The sequence below is a fragment of the Sinocyclocheilus grahami genome, unplaced genomic scaffold (assembly GCF_001515645.1).
Source record: "Sinocyclocheilus grahami isolate Dianchi unplaced genomic scaffold, SAMN03320097.WGS_v1.1 scaffold9.1, whole genome shotgun sequence".
Taxonomy (NCBI): Eukaryota; Metazoa; Chordata; class Actinopteri; order Cypriniformes; family Cyprinidae; genus Sinocyclocheilus; species Sinocyclocheilus grahami.
In genome coordinates, this window is record NW_015505188.1 from 963,851 (window position 1) to 980,342 (window position 16,492).

Below are 16,492 nucleotides of genomic sequence, written 5' to 3' on the forward strand. Positions count from 1 at the left end.
ATAAATGTCAAATCTTTATTTCTTTCAAGTTTAAAGCCAGATTTTTGCTCCAAAGTGAAAGTTGTAGAAACCAGACCATTAATTTTCCTTAAAAATATCTAAATAGAAAAATGTATTTCTTAGTTTCTGCTTGTTCTAATGAGTAACATTGTTTCAATTAAGAAACAGGTTTGGGTTGCCTGATAATATTAATAATATCATCACTTTTTGTCTCTTAGAAATGCACATTTGATAGTAGCTTGAGTTAGGATGCAGAGGTACATTTTTGTTCATTATCAAAATCAGTAACATCTTTTTGAATTTGAAAAGTTTTATATGGTTAAATTTATTCTGACAAAGTTTTTATTTATTTATTTTTTAAATTAAGCATTGGTCTCCCATAGTAGCATACATTTAAATAATGATAAACACCGTTAAAACTACACACATTGCACCTCAATACCATGGTAAAAATATAACTATATGGTTTTTAGGTAGCCTATTTGTATGAAAAACAGTCTAAAAACATTCAGTATAAATGCACATGCACAATACATGCTTACAAGTATATACCATTATTTTAATGAAATTCAGTGTGAATATCCCAAATTTCTGCCACAATACCATGGTGCAGTGAGTGTTACTACAGTAAATCCATGGTAAATGATGGAGATTTGTAGATTGAAAAGCCTTCTGACTGTCTCGTTGCACACAGTGTTTCTCCTGTTTGGCTTTAAACTAGTTTAAATCACCGAGTCATTTGTGTTCATCGCTGAATTCAAGCGCTTCACACTGGATCTCACAGTGCTGCTTAATGCTCGTGTGATCGCGCCGCGTGGCAGTTTGAGCTGATCTGAGTGGATAAACGGTCCGTGTGGAGCGATTCAAATGAGTCGCGCTGTTTCGTTCCGCTTTTGGCTCATAAACAATATATCGAACATTTATCGAACTCTTCATATCGTTTTATCGAGGAAAAATTATATTGCGATAATTATCGTTATCGAATTATCGCCCAGCCCTATGCTCATATAAAACAAAAAATCTCAGACGGACTGAGAGGTTTTTCTATCTGAAGTCTTCAAATGCACATTGAATTTCTTCAACAAAAATTCAGTTCTTGGGACTGTGAATGTATAATCTGATGTTTTATTTTGTTAATATTTGACTACAGTGCAATCCATCTCTTCAGTTGCAATCCTCAGCATATTATTGGAAATAATTATGAATCATTTCAAAATCAAATCAGACCGAGTTGTGACCATTTCATATTTGCCCAACTCGATATCAATGCTTGGAATTTTGAAATAAGACATTTGATGAACAAGTATACTTTTCACAAAGGTATGTTGGTGTAGTGGTTAAAGAGTAACCTTAAAGGTCCTAAATTCAAACCAAACGAGTGATCCGTAAACTGGACAGTTGCTGAGTTACCCAGTAACCACTGCACTCCTGAGGAAAGGGATGAACCTGTTGTAAACGCGCCATTCTTTGCATTGGATTAGATGTGTCTCCTAAATGTCTCATTCTTTGCATTATAGGACTGGAATCATATGGGTAAACAAAACCCATGGCTTCTTTTCACGTGACCCCTACAATAGTCCAGATCTTCAAATGAATGAGGCAGTGCCCTTGCTGTGTGTTTGAAGAAAAGGCTTATGAGTCTGAAAGTCAATAGATCTAGACTCACAAGCCCAGTGGTGTGTGATCCTGCATTTAGAATAACTTTTTTAAATAAAATTCTTTCTTTCTTCACAAGGAAATAAATGTCTGTTTTTGCAGACGCTGTAAATTGTGGTGTTCGTCTTGCATACTGCAGAATAACCTACCAAATCTTCCAAGTATGGATCTCCTCCTGCTCTGCTATCTCCTCTCCTCCATTTGCACCCCATCCAGGGGTATAATCAGTCCGGTGGTTAATGTTTAGAAGATGTAGTCCAAAGGGTTCACATCTGCTGTTAGCGATGTGCGATACAATGGCCCAACGGTTCATCAGCAGAGCAAGACTGCTTCCCTCCTAGGTTAATCGCATGCTAACCTCTACTACAAAAGTCTCATGTTGCTGTTGATGCCTTGTTGTTCCTCCTCCTCTTGTCATGCTAATGCACTATTTGCACATGCAAAAAATGGACCCATTGTGCCAAGGTGTCTTCCAAAGGAGCAAGTGCTGTGTGTGTGTGTATCTGTGAAAGTGTGTCCGACTCCATCTCTGGTTTGAGTAATAAGTGTGAAGTGCTCCTCTCACGCTGGATTGAGGAAAGGCATGTGGGAACGAAGGCAGTTGTATTGGGGGAAGGGCTCATTAATTTCCACAGTTGTCTCTGTTTATACATAATGCTTGAATAGATAGTGTGGCGTATGGATGGACCGGAAGGTTTAATTTGTTGATTTAAATGCAAGCAATGTCCTGCACTAGGGTGAAACTTTAACCACGTATCCGTTCCCGTGGATTTTTAGTGACCTGTCCAGAGTCGTTACAGACCCAACAAACATTTGTAAATGTTTCTGCAGATCCCGGTGGAGAAACCGCTTGTGCTATCACTGTTGTTTTTATCTGTTCGACTTTAAAAGCTCTGAGGAGGCAGCAGACCAAATACCATACGTGTCTCTGTGTCGTCTCTCGCTCCGATGTCAAAGCTGGCAAAATGAAAACACTCTTTTTAGACGTTCCCCCTTTTGAAGCTGCACATCTGGTGGCTATTGTAATGACAGTTAACATAACATTTAGGATGAGTAATAATTATTCATGACATTTGTTTACAAGCAAAAGCAATTCGTGTTTGTGGTCTTTCTGTGCCTCTTGGTAAACATTCTTCTTTTGAAGGGAATTAAAAGGCCATCCGGCAATAGGAACATGTTTGCGGTTCCTGGATTTCAAAAGAAAACCACAGACTAATCATTCCACTTTTGCCAAGGCTATTCTCCTGAGTGGAATGTCATCATATCAAATGACAGCGCTTACGGACTTTTTACGGCTTCATTTTATTGTCACTTCATAAGCAAACGTTTGATCCTCTCTTTCGCAGGTGATGCCTTCCCAGGGGCCTCTAGCCCATTCCTCAGCGGATACGTCAGCAGTGCTCATGGGTCGTCGGATCCAGCCTTTCGAGCCCCAAACCCAGCCAGCTTGCAAATGGCCCAGCTCTGGGCTTCTTACCCTCATGAAGGTAAGAATCTCAGTCTTTCTATTGGCACTTTTGCACTGCGTGGTACAACTCGACACGGCTCGGCTCGGTTTGCGTTTCCACTGCAGTTCAGTACCGCTTTAGAGTGGGCAGGATTATTCACATGTTGTTATATCGCCGCCTCTATTGCCGCGACTCCTGAAAAACGTTTTCATTCCGCGTCGCCCCATCAAGCTCTCACTGGATCCGCTCCTCTGCTATCAACCTCAACAGACAACGAAACAGCCACTTTTTGGTTGTTACAAAAGGTGCGCTTGTTCAAAACAGTTGCGTTCGATCCTTCGCTGGCTGTGCTGATTTAAATCTAGCGGTTGTGTTTGTGTCGCAAGTTCAGTGACGTAGGTAGTGACGATTCTCGAGAGTTTACACGTCACCCTTTGGTAATGGTACGGTTCACTTGGAACCTTTGGAACAAAAAAAAAGTACCAGGTACTGTACCCAGTGGAAAACCCCCCAAAAGGGAACTGTACTGTGCCATACCATGCAGTGGAAAAGCTCCATAAGTGTCCTGTGAGAAATGGGGAGAAACGTTGGAGCATTTCAACGCTTAAAACGAAGCAAGACCTGCAATTGCAAGAGGCAGCTTGAATGTATTGGGTTTAACGATTAGGTTTGTTGGCAGATCAGTGAACTCAGACAAAGGCTGTAGTCAGAGGTCTGGGTGACCGGCAGGACTGGGTGGACGGGCTAATGGAAAAAACACACCCTCTACTATACGACCCACAGGGACTTTTAGGCGGCTTTGTATTTGAAGTTAATGGGAATCGACTTGGTATTGGAAGTATGAGCATGTGCTGTGGACTGTGCTTGAGCAGGTAAAGGTGCAGTATTGTTTTTGATAAGCGAGTGTGTGTGGGGTGGGTGGGGGGGGGGAGCTGGTTAAGTCTGTTGGCCAGTAATATGCAGTCATGTCTGATGTCTATGATGGATTACCCGCTCTCTCTCTTTTTTGAAGTCAATAAACTAGATTGGTGTGAATGGTGTGCAACGACTGTAGAAAAGACAATAAAAAATCAATTTCATCCCCGCAATCCTAATGTAGAATAGGCCACATCTGACAGCCGCTCTGCTGCAGCGTAATTGTAACCAATTCCTTTCTTGAAATAGCTGGTGTCGGTCAATAGTCAATATCTAAGAGCTTTGACAGAGCTTAAGATAGATATTAGTGCTGCAGTTCTTTGTATAACAGTACTATGTATATTATATTGCTGTCTTTAGCTTGAAGTAGCTTATAAGGGCTTAAAATAAGACATTTTTGTCTGTTGTCTGTACTAGTTAGTACTGTAGGACCAGTAGTTCAAATTACACAATAGTATAGTATAATAGTAATAGTACAATTTAAAATAACTTTTTTTTATTTGAATATATTTTAACGTGATTTATTCCTGTGATGGTAAAACTGAATTTTCAGCAGTCAATGCTCCAGTTTTCAGTGTCACATGATCCTTCAGAAATCATTCTAATATACTGATTGCTGCACAGAAACATTTCTTATTATCAGTGTTAATATGAATTAGAGAAACTGATTAATATTTTTGTGGAAACTGTGATACATATTTTCTTCAGGATTCTTTGATAAATAGAAACTTTAAAAAAAACATCATTAGTTTGAAATGGAAATCTTTTGAAACGTTTTAAATGACTTTACTGTCACTTTTGAACGATTGAATGTGTTTCTGATGATAAAAGAATTTCTTAAAAAAACCTTTTGAATAGTGATGTACTTTTTTTAAACAATTAAATTTAGGTTTATAAATGGCAATAAAATTAAACTAGTATAATGTAACACTGTGGCAGTAATGACCACTAAAGGCCCGGGTATACTTCACTTTCAGCATTCTGTTTCGTCTCGTGCACAGCCATGTTCGCACAGCTTTCAAAGTAAACTCAGCTGCGGATGAGCGTGGACAGACGAGCTCGACACAAGCGCAGTATCACCTACTTGACTTGCTCTGTCTCAACATTCACCTCTCGCTTGCGCTGTTGTACACGGACCTTCCACATGGTCACAAAAATTGGGCTGCACTTGGATGATGTGCACGGACTTCCGCAGACACTTCTGATGACGAAAATTGGGATGTCTGACAGCCATCGACAATGGACAATGGCATTGTCTATCGGCCCAGCCCTAGATAAAACCTGGCTTATATTACATTATCTAATAGCTAACGTTGTGAGCAGATATTTCAGTTTGCGCAAGACATGTATATGAACAACCAATATAAGCTTTAGTGTTAGTGCAACAATAGGCCGACAGGGCCAACGGCTGTTACGTAAACTGCCCCAAAACTCAGCGGTCCATAAAACCATTCTCGTTGTTGAGCCCTTGAGAGTTTTGAGATTCTTTTATTTTGCCCTGCGGTTGCATTACACATTTCCTTCATATTCTCTCCTCCTCATCTTAGTGTGTAAAGTCAAGCCCTTATCTGTGCTCTAACTTCAAACTTGCACGCTCAAGCAAGATGATTCATTCGGCACTGAAGCCGTTCCAGCCCCTGCCATTTTGAGAAGACAGGGATTTCAGCTCTCAAAATGGTTCACATGTATACCAAACAATCGAAAGAAAAGCAATGCTAGCTCGGTAAAAGGGTGTGGGCAGATTATTAACAAGGTTTGTTGAAGGGCCTTGTACCCATAGGCCTTTGTTTCAAGTCCCCACAGAGAAAGTACAGATGAATGGTCTAAAACCTTGGCACAGATCATAGCAAGCCTACCTCGCTCTGCCGGGGTAGAAATGCGATGAATAGCTGACATTGAAGTGTACACTGTCTCTGCAGCCTGTGAAAATATTTGAACAGGCCCGTTTATTCTGAAGGGTGCACCTGGCTCTTATTAACTGAAGGAAGTCAAAGTAGCAGCTGTGGAATTTTGGCTATTTTTACACAATGTGTGAAACAATCAGGCACGCCACACTCCCTCCGCTGCAGATTGCAAATACTCCATAATCAGAGGGAAAACACGCTGCCGTGCTGTCGGATTTATCTTTGAAGTTCAATTAATGAAACATGAATTGCAGCGAACTGTGAAATGTTACAGTTTGTTAGGACGTGGAGCTCGTATATATGTAGTGGGTATTTGCACGATAACCCCTCAGGCGGCGGTTAGCCTTAAAATACACAATTTATGCGAATGCACTAATGAGATTTTTGCGAGGACGAGGTCTTCCACAACAGTGGAGACTTGTGTGGCTTGGGTGACAGTTTGAACCTCGTCTCTTGTTTATATTAGACAAGAATCAGAGTATCCCTGGAATGTGTCCTCCCTGGTCTTAATTTATCTGCAGTGGTCTGTGGTTTGTAATCAGATGCGTGGCCCTTGAGGTCCGCTCACCTTTGGACTGTGCAGGAGATGATGGCTGCAGAGCAGCGCTGTGTGATTGATAGAGAATCCATGCCTGCTGCTCTCGTCACACGTTGGACTGCTCAGAAAGGAATGCCCCTCTTTGACTGATGATGGATTTGCTGGCGTAGGTAGCGCTTTGATGTTCTGCTGCGCTTCCTGTGGCGTCCCTGGGGTCCAGATGACGGATTTGAATTCTGATGTGTTTGTGAAATTGTAGATGTATAATAAAGATAATGAAAAGAGGGAGAGTAGAGGCGGATGCACGTTGGCAGAAATTCTGGAAGGTGCCTCTTTCTGGTGCACACAAATGGGTTTATTGAAATCGTTGGAGCTTCTTCTGACCTTTGCAGCCCCTCTGCACCTAAATACAGTTCCTCTCCTTCAAAGCCTTTTTCTGTGACTTTTATGTAGTCTTAACCTCAGGGAACAGTATTTCTCTTTTATGTCAGCAAAATTATGTCGTAGCATCTTTGCTTTAGTTAATGGCCTCCTTTTTTTTGACTCTTCCTTTTTGAGCTAAATTCCCCTCTCCACACGTAGCCCTTTTTTTTTATTTATTTATTTTTTTAAACCTTCCCCTGTTCTTAGTAATAGATGAGAGTAGAGGCGGATGCACGTTGGCAGAAATTCTGGAAGGTGCCTCTTTCTGGTGCACACAAATGGGTTTATTGAAATCGTTGGAGCTTCTTCTGACCTTTGCAGCCCCTCTGCACCTAAATACAGGTCTTGAAACAGTTCCTCTCCTTCAAAGCCTTTTTCTGTGACTTTTATGTAGTCTTAACCTCAGGGAACAGTATTTCTCTTTTATGTCAGCAAAATTATGTCGTAGCATCTTTGCTTTAGTTAATGGCCTCCTTTTTTTTGACTCTTCCTTTTTGAGCTAAATTCCCCTCTCCACACGTAGCCCTTTTTTTATTTTTTTTTATTTATTTATTTTTTTAAACCTTCCCCTGTTCTTAGTAATAGATCCCTAAAGAATGAGCTAGGTTAAATGGTTCTGTGCTCCAGAAAACGCACAAATTTCCTCTTTACTTTCACACTGACTAAACCAAATATTATGGGGAAATTCCACTTACTCTTTTAACTAACTACTTTTGTTTCCAGCAACTGTCTTAACGTGAAGGCCTAATTATTTGTATTAACATTCAACAACTGAGACACAAAATTTGGTGAACAAAATCTAAATGAGTTCTTGAATGTTATATTAGTTGTACAAAATCTTATTAGAAACATTTGTAGACTGACAGTTAAAATCAAATCCTTTAATTAAAATGCATACAAATGGATGTTGAAAATGGAAAAAAAAAGAGAGATTTCTTTCCAGTAATCATGAGGGCACTGAGAAGTCATGTAAATTCATTGGTCAAAATGTGTGGGAACCCTGTATCTAGCTTCCTGGCTGGTCAGGAAGTTTCTCTGCATTAGGCACATTGTGGTGCAGAACTGTAGGAAACTAATTAACTGTCAAAACTAATTAGCTAGTCTGCAGATATAGTGTAGGCTGAGACTTTCTCTCTTTCACATTAGAGAAAGCGAGATTAACTGAGATTAGTTGTGATGTACATTGAGTGCACGCCTGCCTCCACCACACCCCTCACGAGGCATGCAGAAGAACACAGAAATAAATGCGGTGCCACAGTTCTAACCCTGTTGCTAAGAGTAGGACGCCTTCAATCATCTCTCAGTATGGTGTGGGAATGCAATCAGAGGCATAGCAGTACCCAGTCACCTGAGATGTACTAAATAAAGTGACAGCCTTTGAACCACCGCTCTTCTTACATGTAGTGCCATAAAGACACCCACTGTGCAATGTGCACTTTAAAGCAAGGTTGTATTTTTAGACTGTTTTGTTTTTAGACCGTCAATAACACTTAAGGTTCTCATGTTACTGTTATCACTAATTACGAAGACTTTGCTTTGACTGTGAGGCTGTGACTGTAGATAAGTGTTGAGTAACCCTGGTGTTTTATTTGCAGTGCTTTGTCTCCAACTCCCAATTAAAATAAAAAATGAATGCAGTCTTTCCATGTAAATGTAGCTTATTTAGACAGATAGACCGATGAATGTCTTTGCCACCCGTACAATGGATAAATATCATAACCACTGGCATTTTGGCAATCATGTGACTAAATAATTTTACCGCACTAGCTTTGTGGGCTGACTCAGTCCTTTATTTAGCCTGTTGTTGACACTGTGTTTTAAGCAGCCCTGCCTGGTCTGTCCGAGGAATTTAATCTATGGCATATGAGATCCACAGAGAGACCATGCAGAGATTTGAAGACGTGGTTTTGTTTTCTGAGGCTTTGAGGCTGTTTTCATGTGCCCCCGATAAAACTTGCTTCAGAGCTCTGGTAACACTCATTGAAATGGGCCGACCTTTGACCTTGCCTCTCCAGGACCCCGTATCTTCTATCTCTCTCTAAACATTGCGTCGAAGAGCTGACCGCTCCAGGGCGCACACAAGTCAATCCATAATGGTTGATGTGACCTGATTTAAATTGCATTGATGGTAAGAACTAATCCATTACACCTAAGACACTCCTGCTGTTGTTCATAAACTTAACTTGTCAATATCTGCGCACAGAGGTGACCGGTCTGTTCACACTGTTTAAACGGCAAATTTGAATGCCAAGAATGAAGTTTTCTATGCATGGGTGGATGTGTTGTTAATGTTCCCTCTTAATCTTTGTTTATTTGGAAATTAGCTCTAACCCTCTGCTTTCTGGTCTTCTTCAGTTGTAGTAATTTGTTGTGAAACCTTAAAAGGTGCTTCAGCAGCCATGCGTCCCGTAGCTTGGCCATAAATCCAATATAACGGCTGCTTGACCTTTTTTCCAGCAAAGCCTTTCTGAACGTGTTGCAATTTTGCCAGAGGGATGGGAGAAGCGCACATTCCAGCCTCATTTCGCTCCATTCATTTGCAGCAGAAGCCATTCTCATCTCGTTTAGCGCGAACACACCGTTTACTCTGAGTTCTCTTGATTTAGTGGTTACTCTTCTCTTCAGGGTGTTCTTATGAGTCATTCCAGCACCACCTGACCTCTCGCCAAACTGCCAAGGCTGTATGACGCTGCCGCTGGTGTTCTGAGTAATTGCGTGCTGTAAGACGCGGCCGTCCGAAAACAAACATTTAATTTGCCTGTCCTCGTGCAGTCGCACTTGGATCTGCGTGCACCGGGGGACAGGGCTGTACGGGCCTGCCAAGTCGGTTCATAAAAGCAGCAACAGGTCTCGTATGTGCCTCTCGTCCTGCTGGTTTTAAATGCAAGTATGCCCCACCCACAATGCATTGCATGTCTCACAATGGAGGTTCTGAGTGAAGGATGTGATCCACCCCATTTGAATGTATCTTCTACAACCAGGAATGATGAATGGACTTGCATGACCTTATATATATTCCAGAGGATTATGCTCTAAATTTCATCCTCCCCTTTGAATGTCGAGCAGTTCTATCTTTAGAGAGCCGTTTGTTCTTAGCCCTGACAACCCTTTTGTCTTTCATTAAAGCATATTTTTTTAAAGGAGGGATAGTGTTATGTGTCAGCACTATTTGTGTGTTCCTTTGTGCTTTTGTTCATGGCTTTTTGTAGTGTTTGATGTTATGAATGTGCATTTGTGCTTCTTTGCCCTTGGTGAAATCTTAGATGAAATTCATGACTTTGCATGTGTGAATGGCCGCTCCCCGGTTACCAGATGTCAGTTTTGAGAAATATTTCTCTCCCTTTGCTTTGGGTGGTGATAAGTCAATTTTATGATTGGGCCGAGGTGAGCTGCTGCTCTGGCTATGAAGCAGATTCATGAACTGATAAGATAATAAATCGTCAAATCGGTGTATTTGTAAGTGTGCATAATTTGGCTTTGAATAATGACACCAAAAGATTTTCGCATCGGCTGGAAAAAGGTTTGTGGACCGACGTACAGTCAGTCAATGACTCAAGTGCCGCTGTCATAATCTATTTTCAAAGGTTATTGTTCTAACGTTCCTTCTGCCTGATGATAGCCAGATACAGATGCGGCATTAAATACTGGAAGTAGAACTGACCGCTTTGGCCACTCCCTTATTCTCTTAAATAACAATATTTAACATGTCTGTACTCTCTGTTTTCCAGGTTTTCCTCATTTGCCAAGCAGTTTGTACCCCAGCCATTACATTTCCTTGGGCCACCTTGAGCATCCACAGATCAGCCAACATGCTCTCTTTGACTCCCAAAAAGGTCTGTATATGTCTGTAAAATAACATGTTTAACCATTATCACTGTGATTTATGTATGTATATGACTATCATAACATTTAGGCCTGAATGTGTATATAAAGTTATCTATCAGGGTGAATCTCTCTAAACTGTGAAGAAATATCCAGGTCATAGTTCACACCAAATTCAAAAGAGAAAAAAATAAAATGAAGCCTATTTTAGGACTCTTGACACATAAATTACCTACAGTAATGCAAAATAATAGGCTAATAATAATAATTATTGTTTAATATTAAAATTGCTAAAATTAAGTATTTCGTGGTAGTTTTTCTTATACTGAATTTATGTAGAATTTTAATTAAATGTAAAAAAAGTTATTATTTTACTTTTATCATTATTTATTTGTTTTGTGAAAGATTCTTTTTTTCATATTTTGATTTGGGGATGAAAAATATTATTTATTATTTTAAACCATGCCATTTTTGCAGTATACTTTATCTGTCACAGTAAAATATTACCATGTAAAACTTTAGACTTAATTCTGCCTCAACAGGCAGCACATTGCTAGCGCTTGAACTTTTACATGTCCTTTGCTTTCTGCTCTGCTGTACTTGCAGATAGTCTCATTTAGAGTGTTTTAACAATTTAATAGTATGTGGTCGATCTTTTTATATACTTTCTGCACTTTAGAGCCTTTGAACAGTCTTATCTTTTGCACCAGATGTCTAAAGGTCTGACAGGCTCACTCTTTCCATTTTGTTCTCATTTTCTCAGAGGGGTTTTACCTGCCAGGTTCAGTGCACTCCCAGTCTGCAATGGCCAGGAGCCCAGTGGCTCACATGCCCGGCTCCTTCTCCAGGGAAAAGGAGGCCCTGCCTCCTCACAAAAGCTCTAAAGACTCGAACAGGGATCTGGGAAAAGAGAAGCCCTGTAAGAGTGACTTAGGCCACTCCCTCCCAAGGAAGGAACGAGAAAGGCCAAAAGAGGAGTCACGGCCGCACAGTGTGGTGGACCTCACCTTGGATGTCAAGGCAGAAGATGAGCGAAGAGTGAGCAACTCTGAGAGGTCTGCGAAAACTGCAGAACACACTTGGCCCTTCTCTCACCAGCACTCGCCTGCTCTGAGCACCATGGACACTAAACCCAAACAATCTCACCAGAGTTTACTTGGCAACTGCGGGACAAGCAGCAGCACGCCAACCAGACACCAGAGTACAGAACAGGACAGGAGGGACAGGGACCGAGATGAAGAAACCAGCCGACCAGGGGGCCACCTTTCCTCCGACAAGCAGAGAAGATGCGATTCGGTTGCTACATCAGCTGGCACTCTGCATGTGTCATATGCCAGTCCCTCTTCTCTGCAGCCCAACCCATCCCATCTCCCGCCCAGACTGGTGTCCTCTGGCACCTACCCTCCCCCTCACCACATGCCGCCCAGCATGTACCCGCTCTACTCTACTGCAAAAGAGCCAGGCAAAGAACACAGAGTGATAGCTCCTACTTATGTGCCTTCTGTCGAGGTTTACGATGAGCGAAAAGGGCCAATTCAAATTGCCTCCCAAGCTCGAGATAATAAAAATGACAAGAGTAGGGAGAGGGACTCGCACAGATCAGCCCTGCAGGTGGGAAATGAGAGAACACATATGGACCATGGTCGGTCCTCCGTTAGGAGCGAGTCTCCCCCTCATGGGGACTTTAAGAAAGACATTTTACGAGAGGAAGGTTCGATAATTAGGTTGAATGGTTTGGCCATGAAAAAGCCCTTGCATTTGGAAATGTGCACAAATAAATCTGGAAACAGCCCAGATGCCAGGGACTTATCCAACACTACATCAAAACACATGATCAAAATAGGACTCGAGACTGAATCTCGCAGCCAAGAGTGGGACAGGGCTCAAAGGTCTGCCCATCCGTTTTCTGGAATGGATCCAGCTACGCGTCACTCGGAACAGCATCCGTTGAAGGCCTTGGGTTCTGCTGAACCCAAATGGAAGCCTTTCGAGATGGGCAATTATGCTACCAGTCACATTGCCGCATTAGCGGCCCAACACACCCATGGCCCCCGAGGTGAAGAAGAGGGCAAGCGAATGTACCTAGACACTACTGGCTTACATAGAAGCAGTGGCGGAAGTCCCAAGGGGCATGGGGAGGTTTCGGCCATGCAGAGCCTCATCAAATACAGTGGCAACTTCTCCAGCGAGTCTGGCTCCAGGCACGGATCTGATAGCTGTAGTCCTTTTGGAGGACTGGGCAGCATGAAACTGGAGGCTGGTTATCCCGGCGTGTCTAGAGTTCAGCACCTTCCACCCCAGCAGTCTGGAAAGCAGTTGAAGAAGGAACCCGAGAGACCTGAGAGTGCTAAGTCCTTTGGCAGAGAAGGAAACTCTTCTCAGGGGGAAGCGGAGGTTCGTCATCCACCGGTAGGCATTGCGGTGGCTGTTGCCCGCCAGAGGGACAACAGCAGCAAGCCCAGCACGGTATCGGACAGGGACAGGCCAATTCTTGGAGGCACCATCAAAGGTGTGTTGCCTCTTATTTTAAATTACAATTCTTTAGTCAATTACTTATCCTCATGTTGTTCCAAAGCTGTACAACTTATTTTCTTCTGTGCAACACAAAAGGATATATTTTGAAAAAAGCCTCTGGTTTTTGTTGTTGTTGTTTTAGACCCCATTGACTTTTATTGTATGGGCAAAAGCAGTTCTTTTGTGGTCAGCAGAAAAAAGCAATACAACCAACCCTTTAAGGTGGCATAAATTGTACATTTCTGGTCTCTGTTCTTACATGCTTTCACGCCTTTAACAAAACTGAAGAACAACATTCTGACCCAATCTTATTTTCCGTGGTTACAGCCCATTTATGTGGGCATGCTTGACAGCAAGGTCGCTCCCTCTTTCGTTTCATTTCTTAAACAGCATGAGCTTTGCTATTGCTTTGGCTAACAGCGTTTCCTGTTAGCATAGGGAGTGTGTTAAACCGTTCACTAAGACACTGCATGCCCGCCTGCTTATAAACCTAATTTACAGAGCTTTACTAAAGGTGGCAAACAAGCAGTGCATTCTAATATGACTTTAGGTTTGTTGCTTAGCAATCGAATCTGCTTCGGGAAGGGACAGAAAAGAGTAGAGAGAATAGCATTAATTTATGTGCTCTCGTGTGCAAGGAAATTGCCGGAATAACATTAGTCCTCACACTCCGAGAGAAGGTTTAAATTTACATGTAAAACAAGTGTTGGGGACAGAGCTTTGCTTGACTAATTTGCCCTCTTTTTGATGCAAACGGATAGCATGTCGGACAGGCTTTTGGTAACCTTGGAAACACTGAAACCTTTTCCCTGGAGCATGACCGAGATCGGTGTGCACTTTCGTCCCCCTCCTCGGTTTAGAAGAACACAATCTCTTCTCAGCCGCTGACTGTCAGTACTGAAAGGGTCAATACACTCCTACCTAAATCCCGCTCAGATACTTTCTACTCATTTATCTTTTGCTATAGAGGGCTGTGTTGTTGTGGTATTTTGAACAAAGACTTCAAAAAAAGTCTCTTTTAGTTTAGTTTGAATTCTGAAATGCTGCTTGTTTTGTCTGATGATTCTCCAAATGGCTGTGTCTCTATGAAGAGCAATTTGAACTGTATATAACACCACAGTGGTGTTGAAATATTGATAAGTGACTGATGGACCTCAATGGGTTCTTGTAAATGTGATATGTTACTCTGCATAGATTCTTCGTGGGTTTTTTTGTCTGCACAGTCGGTCTGCAATCTCATAGATGTGTAAGACAGTGCTTATGACTGGTGCTGAGTATTAGGACTGATAAACACCTTTGGAGTTTGGGCTGTTTCTGGAGCTGTGTATTTATAAAGAGAAAATGGTAACATTTAAAGGATTAGTTCACTTTCAAATTAAAATTTCCTGATAATAAATAATCTTTCTTCAGTTTAACTGTATATAACACCACAGTGGTGTTGAAATATTGATAAGTGACTGATGGACCTCAATGGGTTCTTGTAAATGTGATATGTTACTCTGCATAGATTCTTCGTGGGTTTTGTCTGCACAGTCGGTCTGCAATCTCATAGATGTGTAAGACAGTGCTTATGACTGGTGCTGAGTATTAGGACTGATAAACACCTTTGGAGTTTGGGCTGTTTCTGGAGCTGTGTATTTATAAAGAGAAAATGGTAACATTTAAAGGATTAGTTCACTTTCAAATTAAAATTTCCTGATAATAAATAATCTTTCTTCAGTTAAAAAGAAATGTAAGGTTTTTGATGAAAAACATTCCAGGATTATTCTCCTTATAGTGGACTTCAACGGCTACCAAACGGTTGAAGGTCAAAATTACAGTTTCAGTGCAGGTTCAAATGGCTCTACACGGTACCAGACGAGGAATAAGGGTCTTATCTAGCGAAACGATCTGTCATTTTCTAAAAAAATTTTTTTTTACAATTTATATACTTTTTAGCCTCAAACGCTCGTCTTGTGTAGCTCTGCGTGAACTTGCATTCCGGTTCATGACAGTTAGGGTATGTGGAAAAAAAACTCCTATCTCATTTTCTCCTCCAACTTCAAAATCGTCCTAAATCATCAACCTACATTGCCGTTTTACCTTTTTTTTTTCTTCTTTATTTTAACAAAGGGTGTTTGACCTTTGCATGTTCACTTTGTAAACACTGGGTCGGTACTTCTGCAGCAATGTAGGACGATTTTGAAGTTAGAGGAGAAAATGATATTTTTCGACATACCCTAACTGTTTAGAACGGGACTGCACCGAGGACGCATGCGCATTGCAGAGCTACACAAGATGAGCATATATACAAGTATATACATTTTTATTTTATTTTTTTAGAAAATGACAGATCGTTTCGCTAGATAAGACCCTTATTCCTCGTCTGGTATCATGTAGAGCCCTTTGAAGCTGCACTGAAACTGTAATTTTGACCTTCAACCGTTTGGTAAACGTTGAAGTTCACTATAAGGAGAATAATCCTGGAATGTTTTCATCAAAAACCTTAATTTCTTTTCGACTCTAGAAAGAAAGACGTAAACATCTTGGATGACATGGGGGTGGGTAAATTATCAGGAAATTTTAATTCGAAAGTGAACTAATCCTTCAAGTCTTGCCAGACTGGCAGACGCTACTAGGGTTTGGTTTTTTAAAGCCAAGAATGGTCAGAAATGCATGTATTGGTATCTTAAATGATTAGTGGTGCAACGGATCACAAAACTCACGGTTCGGATCATATTACAGATTTTGAGTCACTGATCGGATAATTTTTCGGATCAGCAAAAATAAAAAAACCAATTAGATAAAGCTTACTTTAAGTACTTCTATACCACAGCAAAACTACTAGCTTTAGTAGTTAGTAATAAAACACGAACAATTACACAAATTACAAGCATTGATGAATACAACAAAACACAGTTACAAATAGTCAGTAACGGTAGTATTCAGGTGCAGAAATGTAATAATTAAGTGTAAAATAACACAATAGTGCTCACTACACAAGTTAAATACAGATTAATCTTTGTTAAAGCTGTGGTTATTTGATTAGCAGACAGAAACAGGTATTTATTGGCTGCTGTCTCTTTAAGACCAAATGCACGGACCTAATACTGACACACATCAGGTTTTTTTTCTCAGCTGTTTGTTCACTTAAGACATAACAGACTGTGTTTACTAGAATACTTGCCAAAACGGGTATTTTAACATAACTGTGTGTATGTGAAAGAGGAATCGATTCGCTGTTCACATGGTGTCTCTCTCTCTCTCTCTCTCTCTCTCTCTCTCTCTCTCTC

General features: G+C 41.1%; 1 protein-coding gene across 1 annotated transcript in view; it reads left to right on the top strand.

Annotated features, from left to right (window-relative positions):
* The window catches only part of LOC107592445 (trinucleotide repeat-containing gene 18 protein-like), a 77,878-nt gene that overhangs the window by 17,155 nt on the left and 44,231 nt on the right, over nt 1-16,492 (top strand). Inside the window, exons 3-5 of the mRNA XM_016281962.1 lie at nt 3,003-3,143; nt 10,613-10,717; nt 11,470-13,215. Coding sequence (XP_016137448.1) covers nt 3,003-3,143; nt 10,613-10,717; nt 11,470-13,215 — 1,992 coding nt within the window. The remainder of the gene's footprint in view (nt 1-3,002; nt 3,144-10,612; nt 10,718-11,469; nt 13,216-16,492) is intronic.